The sequence below is a fragment of the Mauremys mutica genome, chromosome 6 (genome assembly GCF_020497125.1).
Source record: "Mauremys mutica isolate MM-2020 ecotype Southern chromosome 6, ASM2049712v1, whole genome shotgun sequence".
Taxonomy (NCBI): domain Eukaryota; kingdom Metazoa; phylum Chordata; order Testudines; family Geoemydidae; genus Mauremys; species Mauremys mutica.
This window is the reverse complement of record NC_059077.1, coordinates 26,185,497-26,207,801: the sequence shown is the minus strand read 5'-3', so window position 1 is coordinate 26,207,801 and position 22,305 is coordinate 26,185,497. Positions and strand designations below refer to the sequence as shown.

At 38.7% G+C, this 22,305-nt stretch overlaps 1 protein-coding gene across 1 annotated transcript in view; it reads left to right on the top strand.

Annotated features, from left to right (window-relative positions):
* RICTOR (RPTOR independent companion of MTOR complex 2) overlaps nt 1–22,305 on the top strand; it is a 170,397-nt gene that overhangs the window by 88,823 nt on the left and 59,269 nt on the right. Inside the window, exons 7-11 of the mRNA XM_045021191.1 lie at nt 1,681–1,807; nt 3,734–3,903; nt 5,339–5,406; nt 9,694–9,761; nt 17,513–17,595. Coding sequence (XP_044877126.1) covers nt 1,681–1,807; nt 3,734–3,903; nt 5,339–5,406; nt 9,694–9,761; nt 17,513–17,595 — 516 coding nt within the window. The remainder of the gene's footprint in view (nt 1–1,680; nt 1,808–3,733; nt 3,904–5,338; nt 5,407–9,693; nt 9,762–17,512; nt 17,596–22,305) is intronic.

Below are 22,305 nucleotides of genomic sequence, written 5' to 3'. Positions count from 1 at the left end.
AGTGTTTGCTGCATGGAGCCACCATGGTCAGCTAAGAAAATGCGATGTGAGCTATTCACACCCAGCAAACAGGAAATGGAATTTCAGTAATTGCCGTGCCTTTAAAGGGGGAGGAATGGATGCCTGTGTACCTGGTGCAGGACAGCGGAATTTGAACCACTGACCAAAGCGGTCAGGATAGGCATTGTGAGACACCTCCTGGAGGCTGTTTAGAGCGATATAATCAAGCGTCGTGTCTACACTGACACTTAGTCAATATAACTTTGCCACAAAAAGCTCTACGCCTCTCATCGAGGTGATTTTATTTTGTTGGCAAAGCAGGAGCATTTTGTCGGTAGAAGAAGCATTGCAGTCCATTGGCCATCACCTACAGTCCTCAGCTTAAACCTCTCCAACACATCAGTGATCTACACCCCATCCTGGACCATGATCCCTCGCTTTCACAGACCTTGGGAGGCAGGCCAGTCCTTGCCCACAGACAACCCGCCAACCTTAAGCATATTCTCACCAGCAACCACACACCGCACCATAGCAACTCTAACTCAGGAACCAATCCATGCAACAAACCTCGATGCCAACTCTGTCCACATATCTACACCAACACCACCATCACAGGACCTAACCAGATCAGCTACAACATCACTGGTTCATTCACCTGCACGTCCACCAATGTTATATGCGTCGTCATGTGCCAGCAATGCCACTCTGATATGTACATCGGCCAAACTAGACAGTCCCTGTGTGAAAGGATAAATGGACACAAGTCAGATATTCAGAATGGCAATATAAAAACCTGTAGGAGAACACTTCCTGGCCACACAATAGCAAATTTTAAGGTAGCCATCCTACAGCAAAAAAACTTCAGGACCAGACTTCAAAAAGAAACTGAGCTTCAGTTCATTTGCAAATTTGACACCATCAGCTCAGGATTAAACAAAGACTGTGAATGGCTAGCCAACTACAAAAGCAGTTTTTCCTCCCTTGGTGTTCACCCCTCAACTGCTAGAAGAGGGCCTCATCCTCCCTGATTGAACTAACCTCCTTATCTCCAGACTGATTCTTGCCTGCATATTTATACCTGCCTCTGGAAATTTCCACCACATGTGTCTGACGAAGTGGGCATTCACCCACGAAAGCTTATGCTCCAATACATCTGTTAGTCTATAAGGTGCCACAGGACTCTCTCTTGCTTTTTACAGATCCAGAGAAACACGGCTACCCCTCTGATACATTGCAGTTTGTACACCTCCACTGTTTTGTCAAAGAAACTTGACTTTTGTTGAAAAAACTGTAGTATAGACAAGGCCTAAGATGCTGCAGTACATACCCCTCTCTCCCTGTCAGTAAAATTTAACAGAGGCTCCTGCAGAAGTTCTGAGTAGGCTAGTAATCGCTCTTTCTCTTCCTGCTTTACCATTTGGAACAATCTCCCCTTCCGTTCTTTTAATGCCCATGTGCAGAAACTAAAATACAAACGGAGAAATAAGACAGAAAAGCAAAATGGTCAGCCAAGAAGCTCAAGAGCAGAAGGCAGTAGTTTTGAGGATGTGTGATATCAGCAGGTAATATAAGGGGCTATATGTTTGGCTACATCATATTATACACAGGATTCTGGGTGTGGGTGTGCATGTGGCAACCTAGAAATTGCTCATCCTTTTTTGTTTTTTGTTTTTTTGGCAGATGATCACTGTGAATGCTTCCTTGTTCCCTAGCTCTATTACTAATTCATTGATAGCAGTTGGAAATGATGGCCTTCAGGAGAGAGACAGAATGGTTCGAGCTTGCATTGCCATTATCTGTGAACTAGGTGAGAATGTTGAAACAATTAACAAATTCAACACAAAGCATCAACTCATCAAATCTTTAAAGGATCCTTTCCTTTGTAGGCTTTTTCCCCAAGTAATTGAATATATTATAGTAGGGAATTTGTAAAGCAGATAATCATATTAAAGTGTGGGTTTTTTGTGAAAATGTCACAAATCTAGTGAATATTTTTAGTTGTCAAAGTCAGTCAATTTAAAATCTAGTCAGTTAAAAAAAAAACCCAAAAACAAAGAAATTGACAGTTTTATCCTTGCCATGAGCTCTTTGCCATTTTTTGTGTTTTTTACAATTAACCTTTGCTATTAAAAATAATAATAATAATAAAAAGTTTCCCCTATCTCAGCTGCTGTGTAAAAGACCCACACAAACTGGCAATAATAATTGAAACCAAAAATTACTAGGCACTGTCAAATGTGCAAATGAAGCTGCAAAATGTTTTCTCAAGTACTTTTCAGTTATAGTAATGGTGACTGTTACATCTAATAATAATAGATGGCAGTATTTTCAGAGAAAAGTGCAAGTATTTAAGTTGGCCATATCTTTTTAATGTGTTAATCCCCACATTTATTACTCAAGTTAATATGCATGCCAATCAGATATTAAACTATAATAATTAATTTGCATGAAAAGTTTTAAAATTGGTAATAATATTTAGAAATTTGCTGACAACAAAAAGTAAGTCTGTTTTCACAGAGATCATTTAGAGGATGGTAGGCAACCTATCGCGCACATGCCAAAGGTGGCAAGCAAGCTGATTTTCAGTGGCACTCGCACTGCCTGGATCCTGACCACCGGTCCGGGGGGGTCTGCATTTTAATTTGATTTTAAATGAAGCTTCTTAAACATTTTTAAAACCTTATTTACTTTACATACACAATCGTTTAGTTATATATTATAGACTTCTAGAAAGAGACCTTCTAAAAACGTTAAAATTATTACTGGCATGTGAAACCTTAAATTAGAGTGAATAAATGAAGACTTGGCACACCACTTCTGAAAGGCACACCCCTGCTGACTCTTGATTTGGACAATGTGACCTATGTTGCATCCACCATGCTTTCTAGAATTAGTGTAGAACAGTTTCATTGAGATCATTACATGTTAACATCAACTGATGGGAAATAAGTAACTGTTTTCGAGATTTAAATTTTAGATTTAAAGTAGAAACTGTACTGTTTTTGCCACATATACAACATTTATACTGCAGTGCAAATCCATTCTATTGCAAAAACACTATACCTGTAGTGAAATGTCCATGTACTCTTGTGCGTGTTCATCTTTGTCAAGAAGCACTGTGTAGTGACTGACTCTTGCCAATATTTATGTTGATGAAATAATATTACAAAATGTCAGCAGCTGATGACTTAATTAAATGCTTAACTTAATTAAAAGCTTTTTATGACCACCACCATCTGACAGCATTCACAGGAAAGTTTATAAACAACTCTTTGATAAATTAATCTCAAATATAATGAGTTGTACTCCTGATTTCTTGCTGCAAGTTTATAAATAATGCCACTACATATTCCAGTATTAGCCATAGTAAGCAAGATTCAAAGAGGCTTCAGCGGTTTATATGGATAAGAATATCCAGGGTTTAAATAGTTAATTCTAACAAAAAGAGTATTGGAAGGGAGCTAAAACTTTTTGCTTCAGATTTAATCCAATCTCTAACTATTAGGGATTAGGATGAAACCTTCATGGGCAACCAGTTACCCCACAACTGCCTACTGTAGGGTTTCTTGCACTTTCCTCTGAAGCATCTCTGGGGTGGTCACTGTTGGGGACAAGGTACTGGACTAGATGGATCAAGGTTCTGATCCCGTGTGGTAGTTACTATATTGGAGGCACTTGCATTTTTTTCTTTTAGTTTGAGTTGTTAAATTGACATGTTTTTCTCCTATTTTAGCACTTCAGAATCCAGAGGTGGTAGCTCTTCGGGGTGGACTAAGTACCATCTTGAAAAATGTGATTGATTGTCAATTAAGCCGAATAAATGAGGCTCTCATAACTACAGTTTTGCACCTCCTTAATCATCCAAAGACTCGACAATATGTACGAGCAGATGTTGAATTAGAGGTAGTAATTTCATTTTCTTTTCCAGTCTTAAATATGTTGTTAAATTATATTATTTATTTTGAAATCCTGAAGAATGGGTAACTTTTCACATGCAAGATTCAGTACCATTTCAAAATAGGAAAAAAATGGAAATGGACCACAGTAGCTGGTGTAATTTATTGTATAGTAATTGAAGGCTTCATTTTGAGAATGAGCTTGTCTCAAACCTGTAATCAGTTGTTCCAGCTTCTAGGAAAAGAGCTGTTCTCTCTGTATATGAGAGAAATTAATACGTTTTTGGTTTTACTTTACCACTTCAAAATATGTGCTAGTGCACATTACTATATGAGCCTTCTGGTTTTGCGTCTATGGACAAGGAGAGGAATATACACCTCTACCCTGATAGTACGCAACCCGATATAACATGTATTCATATATAACGCGGTAAAGCAGTGGGGAGCCCCGGGCCCTTTAAAGCGCCACCCGAGCCCCGCTGCTTTACCGTGTTATATCCAAATTCATGTGGCGCCTCGGGCCCTTTAAATCCCCGCTGCCAGAGCTCCGGCAGTGATTTAAAGGGACCAGGGCCCCCCATAGCAGCTGGAGCACTGGGCCCTTTAAATCCCTGACGGGACTCTGGCAGCCAGGCTCGGACAGTGATTTAAAGGGGCCAGAGGCTCCAGCTGCTGCGGGGAGCCCTGGGCCCTTTAAATCCCCACCCGAACCCTGTTGCTGGAACTCCGGCAGTGATTTAAAGGGCCCGGGGCTCCCCACAATGGCTGGAGCACTGGACCCTTTAAATCACCACCGGGGAAGCCGGTTCAGTCTGGCACGGCGTACCGGACCAAACCCGATATAATGCGGTCTCACCTATAAGGTGGTGAGATTTTTTTGGCTCGCGTTACATCAGAGTAGAGGTGTATTTAGCTATAAAAGAATAAATAGATAAATCAGATACTAATTTATGTCATGAATGTTAATAGAATTGAGTATTATTGAGTTTTGAAATGAGAATTAGGCAGATACTTCGTGCTCATGGATATAGCTGCTTATTCTGGCTTGACTAATGTGTCCTTTTTATGAACACAGTGTAGAATTTACTGCAACTCTCACTAGTAACTGAAAGCTGTCTCTGACAAGTGGGGAAACAGTGCCATGTAGACTAATATTTTCTTCCTGAAAGTGGAGTGGGGTAAAAGCTTGTTTTGGTTATTTTGCTACTAATTAGTGACATGAATAATTAAATCATAGCATTTTACTTTTCACTTCAAATTTTATTCTCTACTATAAAAGTCCATTTTTAAGTGAAACACTTTATTTTAAAAACTTTAAATGATAATTAAAAGCATAAATATGCATAAATTGGACATACATTGAGGACTTGAGAGGTGGGGGTGGAGAAGGATCTTTAATTTGTCAAGAGAATATATTTACATGTGTATTTCTATCTTTTTAGCGAATTTTAGCTCCATATACAGACTTTCACTACAGGCACAATCCGGACACAGCAGAAGGGCAGCTGAAGTAAGTACTAGTACTATTTCTTGTGTCACAGGTTGTGGTAAAGTTGCAGTATTATAACTGAACATTTTTTTCCATTCTAAGAGATTTAAATATACTATAATTCACAAAAGAAAAAGAATAAAGATCTGTAATTAGTAATTGTTTTATGCTAACCTAGGTAAAATTAAAAGTGTAAACTGTAGCTTGTTAAGTTACGTCGAATTTAAACACTAAAAACTAATGGGCTATAAATGTAGTTCTCTTTAAATTATCAAAAGCATGAATTAGAAATGGAGTTATAAACCTTGTGGTGTGAAGTAAAGAGTTTTGGTGTCAAGGAACATTGGACCTCTTTCATGTCATTTTAGTAGTAGGAGAACCAGCCTTCTGGGTGACAGTCTAGTTAGGTTAGTCCAGGAGGGTATTATACTAACAACAAAAGTGAAGGGGCTAAACATAGTGCTAATGCTCAAGCATATAACCCTTGATGAAGGGACAAAAAGAGAAAAAAATTAATTGCCTGTATATCAATGCTAGAAGCCTGAGAAATAAACAAAAGTTAAGTGCTCATTCTTCAGAAGAAACTGGTATTACTGAAACCTGTTAAAAATCACATGAATAGAATGGTAAAATTTCTGCAAACGCTCTCCGTTTAGGAAGGATGGAGTTTGCAGAATTGACATTCTAAACCAGGTAATGGTATCTTTGATGTAAATTAATTGTCAGCTCAGAAGCACAGGTCCTGGAATGTTCTTAGATCATTTTCTAAGCAATAAAGAGGGGGGTATTAGTAGAGGTCTATTGTAGACCATCACATCAGACTAGAAAACAGGAGAAACCGTTCCATAAGCCTATGTCTATAATATATAAACAGAGAAAAACTAGTGGTTGCCTATGTGCCAGTAATCACAATCTGAGTACATTCATTAGGTGCAAACAGAATACCATCCCGAAATGTAACGTATTTGGCACTTTAAAATGTCAGTTTCCCAAAGCTGAAAAATTACAGCAAAATTGATTTGAAGGAAAAAAATTAATTGGGAATTGTTTAATAATGTTTGCTAGATAATTAAACCAGTACAATTTTGTAATCAGTTAAGAAGGCTATTTAGGGTTAAAAAAAAAAAAAAAAAGCCCTCAAAACATCCTGCCTAATAAGGGAGGTGAAAATAGTGACAAAAATGCAGTATATAAACATAGAAAAAAGTTCACAGCAATAAATTATGAAATGCAGACAATTGAAAACGGAAGCTTAAGTAATCTGTGAACAGCATATAGACAGTAGAATTAAAGAAAATTAGAATTTAAAAATTTTATTACATTCAGGAAAAGAGTAAATCCTAGTGATGACATAGGTTCATTTCTACATGGAGAAGGTAGAATTTTCAGTTATGATACTGAAAAGGCAAAAGATTCAATAAATATTTGACTGTATTTGGAAAGAAGTTGGATGATGAATTCATATTCACCTCTACCCTGATATAACGCGGCCCGTTATAACATGAATTCGGATAGAACACGGTAAAGCAGTGCTCAGGGGGGGGGGCTGCGCACTGCAGCGGATCAAAGCAAGTTATATATAATGCGGCTTCACCTATAACGCGGTAAGATTTTTTTTTGGCTCCCGAGGAGAGCGTTGTATCGGGGTAGAGGTGTATTATTAATAAAGTAATAGTTTGTATTGAGCAGTAAATTGTTCTTAAATAGCACCAATTAAAGTAAAACATTGTTAAATCTGCAAGACCATTTAACTTGCACCCTAGAGTTTAAAAAAAAAAAAAATTGTCCAAGTAGTTCTCTGAACCACGGACGTTGAGGTTTTATTTTTTAAATAATTCTTGGAAAACTGAGGAAGTTCAACAGGACTGAGGTGGAAAAAAACTGTCATGCTCATATTTAAAAAATGTAAACTGGTCAACCTGGGCAACTATTGGCCTGTTAGCATGATGTTAATCCAGAGCAGAATAATGGAATGACTGATATTGGATGCAATTAGTAAAGAATTAAGAGATTGAAGCATAACTAATGCCAGTCAACATGGTTTTTTGGAAATAGATCTTGTCAAACTTGATATTGTTTTGTGGTGAGATTACAGGTTTGATTGATAGAAGCTGACAATATATTTATTTATTTATAACATTTGAACCAGTACTGAACAATAGTCTGATTACAAAATTAATGCTATATAAAATCAATATAACACATATTAAAGGAAATAAAAACTGGCTAATATGCAGATCTCAAAGTAATTATTAATGGGGAATCATCAGATATGGGTGTTCCTGGTGTGGGTCCCATAAGACTCTGTTTTTGGCTCATTCCTATTCTGTGCCTGGAAGAAAATGTAAAATTGCTGGTAAAATGTGCATATGACACAGACTGAGTAAGTAATGAGAACAGGTAATTTGGTAAAATGGGCTCATTAAAACAACATGCCTTTTAATATCTAATGCAGAGACATACATCTAGGAACAAAATATAGAGTTCACATTTATTTAAAGGATTTTGAACTGCATCCTAGAAAGCAATGTCTCTGAAAAGGACGTAGATGTCATGATGCATAAGTAACTGAACATATATTGTCAGTACAATTCTGTGGCTAAGAAGGCTAATGAAATCCTTGGCTGTGCAAACACAGAAATATCACATAGCAATATAAGATGGAACTGGCATCACTTTGTATACTGCATATGTGAGGCTATTATTGGAATCCTAAGTGCAGTTCTGATGTTCATACTTAAGATGTTGGAAAAATTGGAAAGGGTTAAAAAAGAGCTACAAATCATCTGAAGTATGGAAAACCTGCCTTGCAGTAAGAGACAAGCTAAATAGATTGAGCTTATTAGAGAAGTTGGAGGCAACTTCCTCATGGTCTAGAAATAATTGTATGGGCAGAGTATAACTGAGAGTAAAGTATATCTTTAATATAATATAGTCAAATCAAGTTCCAGTGGCTGGATGTTGAAGCTAGACCATTCAAATTAGAAACAGAGTGCAAATTTTTACCGGTGATCTTAATTACTCATGGTATCATTTTACCAGGGCTGTCATAGAGTCTCCTCACTTAATTTTTTAAAATCAAAATTGGATGGCTTTCTAATAGATCCTCTAGCTCAGTCAGAAATTGTAGGCTTGATGCAGGAATTACTGTATAAAATTGTGATATGCATTATGTAGGTCAGACTATAGACCCCTTTTGGCTTTAAAAATCTATGGGTATGATTGTGTGTTATACTGCCAGAAAGTTAGTGGGGGTACGGCCCATGGTAGATGGGATGTTAGTGGCCTTATGATGCCTTTTGTGACTTCCTGATTCTGGGCTGTTCTGGAGGTTGGAGTGGCCCTAGCATAATTTTAGGGAGTGCTGCCCAAAATATTCACAGTGTTGTGCTCTGGCCTTACCTGGCACCCTGTATGTTGGGCCTCCCAAGAGATCGTGTATAAGGCTGCTGTGGCACCATTACGTAGTCTGTGTGCTCGGGGAATTCTGTCCCAGCAGCTAAATGGCTTCATGATGACTTTATGCTGCTACAGCGGTGTACAGGGGTTGGTCTATGGGGAAGAATCCCTTTCTGTGAATTCTGTGAATCCGCATAGTTCTTTGTGTAGTTAAATGTTATAGATATTCCCCAGTCACTATTACAGTAACTTCTCTTGGCTTGATGTTCAAAAATGTCAAGCTGTATCCTTCTGAAAATGTTATGCCAACTGAAAAAAAATCTACTATCCAAATGCTTATAAAGTTATGTGACTTCTTTATCAAATTATTGTGGGATTTTATTTAGGTCTTTTGATGGTAGTGGTCTAAATCAGAACTTACATCTTCTCAGAAATAATTTTTTTTTCAACAGAAAAGGCCTGAATGTTTTATCTTAGGGGTTGTTGCCCATCACAGTAGTATCAAAGTTCATTGTTAACCATAGTAAAGAATTTGACAAATAATGATGACACCTCTGTATGAATCACGTTCTAAATATTTTTAAAACCTGATCTTTTATCCCTTCCACTATCTTTAAAATTTAAAAAATCTTGTTTATAATTGGCTTTTTCATTTTTAGATTAGAGAATCATTCCATGGCTAGTAAAGTAACTCACTAGGGAGATTGGGTTCTTTAACTTTGCAAGAAAACAAGTCATGGGATTAAAACTTTGATTCTATAATCTTTATATTATAAATATGGAACCCCATCAAAAAGCCTCTAACAATTATACTCTTGTTTGAAGTGGCTAGTAAACAAAGTACCACTCTAGGTTTAACAGTAATGTAATGGTAGTATATTTGTCTGGCATTTGTTGTTTTTATAACAGAGAGGACAGAGAGGCACGCTTCCTAGCTAGCAAAATGGGAATAGTGGCAGCATTTAGATCATGGGCAGGTAAGTGGTTTATTTTTTTCCCCTCTCTTCCCCCTCTCCCCCGTCCCCTTAATCTACCCTGCCCCGCATTTGTGTGTAAAGAAGGGAGTTTAAAGAGTGAAAGAATGGCTCATTTAAGTACAGAATCTGTTCCTATGCGTCTACTTTGTATGTCTTCATCAGTACCTTGTCTGCAATGATATTAATGTGTTTTGATGTGTCAAATCAGACGGGGTTCCACTCTGTGGTGTGCTCTGATGGTCATTCCTGACCAAGAGATGCAAATCTTGTTGCCAGTTTGGGAATTCCATATCAGATATCTAGTTACTTTAGCAGTGTTTCCTGATATTCAGTGGGTGGGGTTGATGATCACCATAGTCTAAAGTTTTATCTACACTGGAGATCTCCCCTACTCGCTAACCAGTGCAAATAATGCCACTGTTTGTCTGCATTAAGAGTTTGCACCAATGTAGCCTCACCAGTGACTGGCCACCGATTGCTATAATTGGGGCAAATCCTTCAAATACCTTATGTGATGTCTACATTGGGGCTTTGCCCCAATTACAGCAATCAGTAGCCAGTCATTGGTGAGGCTACAGTGGTGCATACTCTTAATGCAGACAGACAACTGATTAGAAACATCTAACAAGCCATTTCCATGGTTGCCTCTTGTACAACCTCCCTCGCCCATGCACTGGGAGCTAAGCTTAAAAACCTGAAAGACCCTTCAGAAGACTGAAGGAACAGTGGGCTTAGAATATGCCACTTCCCTTGACATTTTCTTTATTATTGGTCCCTTTTTCTGCCCCTTTGTCCCCCCCCCCCCCAATTCATTTAGTTTTTAAAGTGTACTTGTAAAGGATTTTTAAAAAGGGATTGTGCCATCTTTTGCTGCTTTCATACATAAAGGTGGCTTTAGATGTTTTAAAACAAATAAAAAGCTAACTTTTTCCCTACTTGTGTTTTTCACCTTTATAAATATCAGGAATGTAGAATTGGAAGGGGTCAGAAGTGCATATTGTGAGCTGTGGTATTGAGGGTGTTTAGATAAAACCTTTCTTCTATCCAAAAAATTAGTTATTGAAGTAAGTCTTTGAAGTATTTATAGAAGTAAATACATTTAATTTTTAAAGATTGTCTAAAAATCCCTTCCTTTCCCTCTTGCTTAACTTTCACTTTTAGCTTTTGTGATGTCACCATTTCAGTAGTTTTCTTGTCACCCATAGTCTTCCAGTCTCAAATGGAAAATACCTTTTTAAAACATAAACTTCAGGCTTTTTTGTATATCAAAGAATTGAAAAAGATCAGAAGCCCAAATTTTTGTTCATTGGAGATTGCATTTATGACAGAGCATGCATATTTTTGGTAGTCATTGACTTGTCCTCTTGGGCTGTTCCATGCCTAATTCCTCTGTTAGGTTATTATAATACAGTGATAACTTAAGGGTGCTTCCACTTTCCAATATGATAAACACATCCTGTGATAGTGTATTCTTCTTCAAGTTATGTCCACATAGGTGCTTCACTACAAGTGCCTTAACTGGAGATTTTCCAATAGCAGTGTCTATTTGGCCTGCTCGTGTACGGCTATATAGGACATGGGGGGTGAGATAGCTCAGTGGTTTGAGCATTGGCCTGCTAAACCCAGGGTTGTGAGTTCAATCCTTGAGGACGCCATTTAGAGAACTGGGGTTAAAAAACAAACAAACTGGGGATTTATTGGGCTTTGAGCAGCAGGTTGAACTAGATGATCTCCTGAGGTCCCTTCCAACCCTGATAGTCTATGATTCTATAACTGCATGGGTGAATTGCCTCAGGTTCTTCTCAGCCTGAGACTGAGGCCTAGCTTGTCTGCCTTGAGCATGCTTTAGCTATCTGTTTGTTTATAGTTTAGTATTAGGTGGTAGTTAGTAGATGCATAATGAGAGGATTAACTTTATTTTGCTTCCTCCCTCTGGAGAGCCTTACTCTCCTGGCAGGGCATGCCCAGCGCTCTAGGATGCAAAAGTTGCCTCTGTTGTCAGAAGGTTAGTGACAGCCCCTCTAAATGTGTTTGCTGCCTGGGACAGTAACGCATATCCCAGATGTGTAATTTCTGCCTGGCCCTTAAATCCAGAGCAAGGAAGAACCATGAGACCAAGTTGAGGCTGCTGCTGCACTCCCTTTTATCTGCTTCAGAATCAGGTTAGAAGACCCTCCCTGAACATCTGTGTCTAGGAAGATGCAGTACCCAATTGACTTAAGTATATCTCCATATATTATTTCCCTTTCTTAGGGGAGATCTGCACCAATCTCATGACCCTGAAAGGTCATCAAGTGCAGCCCCCTGCCTTCACTAGCAGGACCAAGTACTGCTTTTGCCCCAGATCCCTAAGTGGCCCTCTCAAGAATTGAACTCATAGCCCTGGGTTTAGCAGGCCAATGCTCAAACCACTTAGCTATCCCTCCTCCTGACTCTTGAGACCCCCCCCCCCCCCAGTGATGGTTCCCAGAAGAGGAGCTCTGGCTCTCATCGTAAGGAGACTGCTCCCAAAAACCTTGGTCCTCCTGCTAAGTCCATGGTATCAGAAGCCTCGACCTCTTGGTTCAGTGCCTTAGAGTCGAAAGACTCCTTCTCTGGTACTGGCAAGTCCCTGAGCTCTAAGGGGAAACTGCTCTGACAGAACCCCAGTACCATCTACAAAGAACAAGGAGGACAAGGACAAGCAATCCTGCAGTCTGGTACCATCAAGTACGTCTGTCATTGATACCTCCCCAATTGGGACCCTCGGTACCATGCAAACCAAAGCATCAGACATCATCAAATCCTACTTTGTTATGCTTTACATTTATGATACTCTCTGCTTCAATCGCCAAGCATGCTACCACATCAGCTCCACTTGGTACCACAGGAATTTAGATACCCAAAAGACCTATCAGTGGCAGATGAACCAGAATCTCCACTGCTCATGGGTACTGAATGCCTCTCAGTACTGAGACCCTGGTCTCTGGACTGCTGTCACTCTCTGGTACTGCTAGGCTCTCCACCCTTTTCTGCTGGTGCCCCCATACCCATTGCAGGATATCAAGAAGGTGAGGGAGACCTCTCCTCAGTCTGTTCCATGTTACTGCAGGGTTCTCATACCCATCCATACAGAAACCAGTTCTTTGACACCCATAGGGAAGACCTTTGGTGCACAACACCAAAGGTGGTGGAACCAACCCTGGATGCCACCCCCTCTTCTATATGGGCCCCTCAATGGCCATACTAGGATCCCTGGGCTGCATACCAACAGCAGTTTGCCAGACCACCAGCTCCAATGAATTGGGTGGCTAGAGATGCTCAGTTGGCTCCTTAATTGGGACCAGCAGGTTCAAGACCTTATAAAGGGGATAGCTGATGATCTTCAAATACCACTCGAGAAAATCAAGGATTTGCAGCACAAATTGCTTGACATTTTACAATCAGCAACACCTACTGGAGTTACGTTACTCTTTAATGAGGCACTTCTGGACACAGAAAAAACTGTTTGGGAACACCTGCATCTGTTCTACCAACTTGCAAATGGGTGGATACAAAAATATTATGTCCCCTCCAAGAACTCTGATCACTTACGTTCGTCGGGAGGTGATATTAGGCTTCCCATACTGTGATGACTTGTTGTTCAAGGGCTGATTTTACAAAGCAGTACTATTATCCACTCGGTCCTTTCTTTTTTTCGAGGAACTGGGTCTTTAGCTCAGTGTAAGAAAATCCACCTTAACTCCCAGACAGAGAACTCTGTTCATAGGGATGTACTTGGGTTCGTTGACAGCCAGGGCCTACCTTCCCATGGACAGATTCATAACTTTTTCAGATCTAGTCAGGACCATTCCCAGGGAATCCTCTAACCTCAGTAAGGAATTGTCTACAGCTCTTAGGCCGTATGGCAGCTTACACCTTCATGACCGGTCATGGCAAGACTATGCTTCCATTGTTTCCAGGGCTGGCCAGGGGCAAGTGGGGCAATTTTCCCCAGACCCCCATGAGAATATAGTATTCTATAATATTGCAACTTTTTTTTTTTTATGGAAGGGCCCCCTGAATCCTCTGGGCAGCCCTGAGGCCGGCTCAGAACGATCTGCTCACCAGTTTGTACAAGCGAGTTTGGACAGTGCTTCCCCTTCATGTAAAGAATTCCCTAGACTTGTGGAAAAATCAACTCGTCAGTGCAGGTGTTCCTTTCATTTGCCCAATTACAATGTCTGGTCACATCAGGAAACCTTCACATTAATCTGGTGGAACTCGGGGTACTCAGGAAGGTTGCCTTCATGTCCTATCCCTCAACAGGGCAAATCAGTCAGGATCATGATGGACAATGTGGCCTACATATTCTGTATTAACACTGTGCACTCGAAGCTGCAAAATTGTGGAACTGGTGTGTAGCCCATCAGAGCCAAATTTCCACACTCTCTCTCTGGTGGTCAGAACACCTCAGCTTATACTCTCAACAGGCATTTCTCCAGAAATAGGAATGGGAGCTGGATTCTCAAATTCTCTATGGTATAATCCAGAATTGTGGACTTCCAGAGGTGGACCTCTTTGCTACCTCCAAGAACAGGAAGTGTTGTCTGTTCTGCTCAAGAGGAGATCTAGGCCATTATTCTCTGGGAAACACGTTTCCCCTCCCTTGGACAAAGGGACTATTCTGTGTGCTTCCTCCAACACTGCTAATATTGAAAGCTATGAGGAAGATCAGGCAGGACAAAGCCAGGGTATCCTTATAGTATCAATCTGGCCAAGACAAGCTTGGAATCCTTACCTGCTTCACGTATGCATCCATGTGGTGATCAAGCTCCCAGTCATTCCTCATCGTCTCTCTCAAGACGCAGGCCACTTAATTCACCCCAGCCTAGGGGTCCTCTTCTTCAGGGCATGGCTCCTCAGTGGTTCACGGTGTTAGAATCTACCTGCTCTATGGTAGTACAACAAGTGTTATTGAACAGTAGTAGGGTGTCAACCCAGATGACCTGTAGAAGTGGAAGAGATTCAGCCATTGGTGCCAGCGCCACTGACCTGTGTCTGAATCCTTGTCACTCTCAGCTATCCTGGATTACCTGTTGGACCTAAAGAAATCAGGGTTATCAGTTAGCTCCATAAGGTTCTCTTGGCTGCAATATTGGCTTTTTATCCTCCAATAGAATCCTCTATATTTGCCCACCGTTGCCTGGTCTTCATGGTGTTTTAAGAGTTTGTGGAACCTCTACCCCTAAGTTAAGGACCACACTCCAACTTGGGACTTCAACCTCATACTTAGATATATCTCATAAGATCTCCATTTGAAGAAAGGGCAACCTGTTCTTTGCTTCACTTGTCCATGAAGATGGCCATCTTTTAGTAGCTATTATGTTGGCTTTGCAGGGACAAGTCTCTTTACATCCACACCCTAAATTCTTACCTAAGGTGGTATTGGACTTTTATCTTAACCAGTTCAGTCATCTACCAGTGTTTTTTCCAAAACCACATAAGTCTCAATAGATGTCTTTACATACGTTAGATGGGCATTGGCCTTCTATCTAGATAGGACCAAGCAATTCTGGAAGTTATTTAGATTGTTTGTTTCCATCACAAACAAATCCAAGGAGTCCACCATCTCTACCTATAGATTATCGAGGTGGATCTCTGGGTGTATTGTCACTTGTTACGATGCAGTTGATGCTCACACCCTCTCCCAAAGGATTATAGCACATTCTATCAGATCATGAGCAATATGCCTGGCATCACTCAAGAATGTTGCAGTATCTGAGATGTGTAAGGCCACTATGTGGTCTTCAGTAAATATATTTCCTAAGCACTATGCCTTGATCCATTCCTCCAGTTCAGATGGAACTCTTGATAATGCGGTCCTATCCAGTTCTGGACTCAATTACTGGATACTACTCGAGAGTCATCTGAAGTGAAGGCCTCAAGGGGACACTACCCAAAGAAGAAGAGGTTATTCATCCTGTGCAGTAACCGTGTTTCTTTGAAATGAGTCCCTATGGGTGCTCCACTACCCACCCTCCTTCCCCAGTGCTTCAGATCATTCTCTGTGGGACATTCAGATGGAGAAGGAACTGAGGGCGGTTCACCTCTACAGCCCTATATAGCCTTTGCGTGTGGTACGAGGATGTGTAAGACACATGTGCAGGCTGAACGGATACTGCTAATGGAAAATCTCCCATCAAGAGCTCAAGAGGCACATGCAGACCTGAAGTGGAGCACCAATAGGGGAGCACATATTGAAGAACACAGTACTGTACAAATACAGTTATTTGTATTAGGTAGTACCAGGGAGCTCCAGTAATAGACCATAAACTCATAGGCACTGTACAAACACCTAATAAGAATGCAGTCACTGCTCCAAAGACAACAAGTGGATACAGACAGATGGAGAACAAGAAGGAAACAATGAGACAATACAATCTAGCATGATAGGTTCAGTGGTCACAGTTCACTAGCTGCCTAGCCATTGTCAAGTTTTTTTGTAGGCATCGTGACAAACAGTTTTATGAATGGATTTGAAGGATAAAGCCACGGCTTTGTGGATGTTTACAAGAGCTCTTCCCAAGCATCAGGGGCAGTAAGGAAGAAAGCACAAAAGTTCTTGTTTGAAAGTTTAACAAGTGGGCAACGAAGGCTGGCATCATTGGTTGAGCAGAGGCAGGAAAATTCTCAATAGTATATGAGCGAAGGAGGATAGCATGGGAATAGGCTGTGAAGGTCTTCAGAGTGAAAATAAGTACTGGTAGTTTGGATATGATGGAGAAAAGAGATCCAGAGGCAATGTGTAAAAGTGAGGGGTGACAAGGTCAAAAAGATGAGCTAGGAAAGTTATATTAGCAGCAGCATTTTGAATGGGCATAAATGTAATCTTGCCCTGTTAAAAGCAAGTAAAGTCAGGCCAAACGTCAGGGAGTTCATTAAGATTAAGGTGCAATTTTACATCATGAAAGTGAAGCCCTTTTAATACTGAAATATTTTTAAACATGCAAATTTTACTTAAGGAAAACTACAGAAATCTATATAGGTTTTGTCAAACTGCTGAAGGTAAATTTTTAAACCAAAGGGAGAGAAAATCCTTTGATATGTCCTTTTTTACTGTTTCTCCCACTTTGTCCCCCCTACTTTTCCCTCGTTTGCTAACCTGGTCCCCTTCTCTCTAGAAGTGCTGTAGTGGTTTGGTTTACATTCCTTGCATTATTACATCTCTTCATAAAAAGGTATTTGTAATAGCAATAAGTAGAACTTAAAAACAAATTAATTGAGAGAGAATGTCTGGGATAAGATAGCAGTGCACTTGTCTTCAGAATAACTAACTTGTAGAAAGGAAAAGAGAAATCAGAGAAACAAGTACAAAAATAAAGTTTGACAACCTCATTTTCTTTGCTTTGTATTGCCTTTCCTTCATTTAAAATTAATTTACAGCTAAAACTCAGGCTTATTGCTTGCAAACAAATTGAAATTTCTGTGTACAGGAGGCAGCAATCAGGATTACATTTTAATTTAATAATTACCCAATTATCAGAGTCAGAATACAAGGAGCTGCATAGGGACCATAATTATTGAGAAATAACTAGTGAATATGCAAAGCACACATGGCCCGTTGCTGGGGATTGTATAACTAGAGGGAAAACTGGAGTTATGATTTAGTAATTGTGCATAATACCATGAGACAATTGTTTAATTATAATTTTTTAGTATTTTGAACAGTGTTTTTTAAAGCATTTGTTGCTTGATTATGAGACACTAATTATACATTTTGTGTTTTCTAGGTATTATCAGTTTATGCAAGCCTGGCAACTCTGGTATCCAGTCTCTTATTGGGGTACTTTGTATACCAAATATGGAAATACGGGTAGGCAATAAATCAGATAATTACAGAGGGGAATGATATTCTAAAACTGTGGGCACTTCTAGGAAGTACTTTGTGTGCTTCTTGTGTATTTTTAACACTTAATTTTAACATTAATGGTAGGAAGATTGGTCGAGTGATTAGGTTGCTAGCTTAGGGCCTGAAAGAGCTGGATTCAAGTCCGCCACAGATTTCTTATGTAATCTTGGGTAGATCACTTAGCCTCTCTGTATCTCAATTCCTCTTCTGTAAAATGAAGAAAATAGCAGTATCTTGCTTCACAAGGGTGTTGTGGGGATAAATACAAGAAAGATCATGTGGCAGTCGTATACTACAGTAAACAGGGCCTTATAAAGAAACTTGGAAGGATTAGATTTTTATTTGTAAATGTCGGTAAACCGATTTTTACTGTACACATACGCCATCCAAAAATATTACATCAATGTTAAAATTTACAGATAGGCAAAGTAAGAAAAGTGCTGCTTGAAAATGTATTAAAGTTTGATTTAAAGATATTTACTTTGACATGTGATGGTGACAGTTTGTGTTTTAAGGGTTAAAAAGCTTTAACTTTTTGAATCTCAATGTTTCTCATTAATAATTCAGACCTCCCATGATTTCCCACCACTGTGAAAATTAAAATTTATGAAAGGAAAAAAAAAATCTTAAAACCCATAATTTCATGCAATGGTGAAAATTTAAATCCGTAAAGATCTAAAACAAGCTTAAAAATAAGCATTATCAGTTGAAATTATAAAAATTGAATTATGCTAAGTTTTCTTTAAAATACCTAAGAGAGATAGATACAGTAAACAGAAGAATGAAATAAGTTTTATTTGCACTACTATATGTTACGCCTATGTATATCAAGATTCCATTATATGGACTTACACTGTGATTAATTGGAGCTGAAAAGAACTTTCTTTCTGAGATTGACACAATTTTTGATGCAGGAATTGTCCATGATCCTGGCAAGAATGAGAGAGAAGTCAAAGTGCAATAGCCTCCAGCAAAAGTTTAAAAAAAAAACTGCAATTGATCACTCATGTCTCTGTGTGAAGTAGGAAAAAACACATGTAGTTGGAGACTGACTAAACAGTAGAAAATGTATACCTGGAGGCAATCCTTTATTGACAGGGAGATGAACTAGTTGATCTAAGTGTTTTTCATATTTAACTTTTCATTTTATTACTTTGTCAACACAGAAATATTATTTTATTGTCTTTAATACATTAATTTTACTTTTGTATTTATTTGTGTATCATTTAGTAGCTATATTTTGGACACACTGCAAGGCTTGTACATTACTTGCTAATTAAGAATATAGTGGCAACCCATAAATTCCCCCCTTTCGTCATTTAAATAGCATTATAGTGTCTTTTTGTATTGTGTTACATATAATGTAATATAACAGTTAAGTCTTTATTTTAGCCAAATTTTGATACAGCTAGAATCAGATTTTTTTTTTGAAAAATCTACAGATGGATACCACATGATTCCCACCTTGAAGTTTTTTGTGAGAAAGATGGCTGCCCAGTCCTAGACCTCCTGTCACCCCATATATTAATTATTACTTTTCTAGCAAATTTGACAATGTTTCTGTCATAAAAGTCTAAATTCCCTGGATAAACTTCAAACTGTTAAACATGGATTCCAGTGGAAGAAATGAGAGGCAACCAAAGACCTAAGCCTGAATCATCTAAAGAGCTGGGGGGAGAGAGGCCACAACAGAACCTACCTCAGATATCATGGCACTGAAGAAATTCTTCAGGACCAAGTGGATTCAACCTCAAAAGATATTTGCGGCCTCTCTCAAGAAGTATGTGATGTAAAATTGAGAATGGGTTACTTAGAAAATGAGCCACAAACGGCTGCCATTGAAACAAGTAAAATTAAAGAAGAAACTGCCTCCTTAAAACTTAGACTAAACAAATTGGAAGAAAAACAGGATTACTCAGAAAACAGATCTCAAAGAAACAATCTTAACATCTTGGGTATTGCTGCAGGTCTAGAGGATAAGAATATTATCAGCTTTATCCAGAAGCTGCTCCCTGACACATTTAAATTGGACTCCTTATTGCCCCCCCTCCCCCCCAATATATTGAAAGATCTCATTGAATTCCTGGTGCTAGAAAGTTGGAATCTGACAAGCCCAGAGTTATCTTCAAGTTGCTGAAGTTCAATGATAAAGTAATGTTAATGAATGCTGCCAGAAAAGCCAAAACCCTTATGTACAAAGGGCACAACATTTCTTTGTCCTTACTTCTCAGCTGAGCTTAACAAAAAGAGGACTGCATTCAATGACATAAAGCAAATCCTAGGGGACCAATGTCATATGGGAGTTGATGTGTATCTACTTTCACTATGGATTTAGCAAGCTTTTATAAATTTTTCAGGAGGTTTTGCAAAATCTTGTAGACGCTTAACATTGCAGCCAGATTTTACCAACAATAACATAATGGTTCACCATAAAGAGCATACTTCCACATGCTGAAAAATCAGTTTTTCTTATGCATCCTTGTAGATATGCTAGAATAATAATCACCTATATAATCTAGCAGTTAGGCTGAACTCTTCAGTTTACCCACTTTAGAGCTGAGTACAAACAACACTGCAATGCATGGAGTAACAGTTTAACACTAAGCTGGGGGATGTAGCACTATGTACTCAAGGAAGTATTACCTACCCCAGTCATCACAACTTGCACTGCTAGACAGTCTCTTCACTAATTCTTCCTCTGATAGATCATGTTATCTTAACCACAAGTCCTTTGAAGCAGTCAAACCATAAATAACACTAGTTACTCAGTTTGTGCAGGGCATTTACATGTGATGAGTATGAATATTGTATTTTTTCTTATTCAGATTAGTTGTACTGATTAGTATTTCATTGACCAAATCAGTTGAAAATGTATATGTGGTGAATCTATGTATGTATATGTGTGTATATATTATATATATATATATATATATGTTCTTAGAAAATGTGTTTGCATTTAGTGATGTTTAGAATATTATTAAATAATGTGGGAGGGGAGGAGAGAATGAAACAGATGCCATCAGGGATCTGAACATGCCCACACTGGCTTATTTTAAGTGTCTTCCCCTGCCCCCGTTACAAATATACTTTGGAATACAACTATATTTATTCTTTGGATATTTAACTATAGATCTTTTTGTATACCTGACACCTTAGAGGCCAAATTGAAGGCATAAATTAATTGAAAGCTAACCAGTATCTAACGTGTATAGATACACACCATATTTTAGAGATGTGGTTTAACAATATTAACTAGAAATATATATCTTTACAATATATATATATCTTTTAAAACTTGCCATGAATTTTCTTAGGGTATGATTGCAGAACATGAGGGAACTCAATAAACCTTCCACAATAATTAAAAATCTTGACACCTCAGATTTTAAAATAAATGCCAAGTAGCTTTATTGTAGGAAATTAATCTAGCAGGAATAGATGCCAACAGAATCAAGAAAGTGTAGCATATCATTCATCACTGAATTCTAAGAGCAGAAACACATCCATCTTAGTTTATACAGTATTGGTCTGATCCTTCTTGAAGGATGATCCTTGTTTTGACTCAAAAAGGTTAATTCTAGGAAGCCATTACAATCCAAGTGGAGGCCATTCTAAATTTTTCAAAGACACTGCCAATATAATATAAAAGATATTCTTGTACTAAAGGGAGGTGATTGAAATACTACCCTAGAAAGACATCTGGACAAATCCAATTGCATAAGACCCAGCTTGAAAACACAGTAGGCCAACCCTCATTATTAATTAATGAATTTTATTTAAAAGATATATGGAGACTGAGACACCCCAAGGAGCATGGCTATACCTATTTCTCTATAGTACATTCATCGTACTCCCAGAATTGACTTTCCTTTTCTATCTGATTCTAGCATGCCTAGAAGTAGCTATTGATGATATGCTAATTTTGTATCATATGCCAATTATACTCACCGTAGATGCTGGTTACACTTCATTGAAGTGGGAAGCTGAACTAAAAGATACAAAAATTTGTTGTATAGTTGATTCAGTCAACTCTAACTTCATATGAGAATATAAGGACTCAGTTGCCTGAGATACCATCTTTTGAGAAGCTCTGAAAGCTACTGCAAGGGGTGGATGCTAAAGTATACTTCCCAAAAGGAAAAAGACTCAAGTTACTAGGCTCTGGCCAAGGAAATAGATGATTTGGAGAGAATGCACAAGACTGACCTAAATAGTGAAAAACTCCTCTGTTCCCTAATCAGCTCCAAATATAGACCTAATAAATGCTTATCCAGCCAAACTGAATTTACACTTGTCAGGGCCAAACAAAGATATTATGAATGGGGAAGATAAAGGAGGTAAACTACTTGCCAGAAGACTTAAGATGGAACTATCCAGTAACAATATTTCTTCCGTTTTACAAGGAGATGGGAGTGTCATCTTTGAACTAATAAACAGAAATAATCACTTAAAGCAATTCTGTCAAGCTTTCATATAAATCAGACAACCAGTTTGACCCTAACAAATTTGATCATTTTATTGAAGGCTTGCTTTTTAATACCATAACTTCAGAACAAATGTTTATTGACACAGATTTCTCAACACAAGAGAGTGAACATGCTATAAAAAATAATTCTGGAAAGGCTCCTGGAATGGATGACATTCTGGAAGATTTCTACAAAACACTTTGTAATC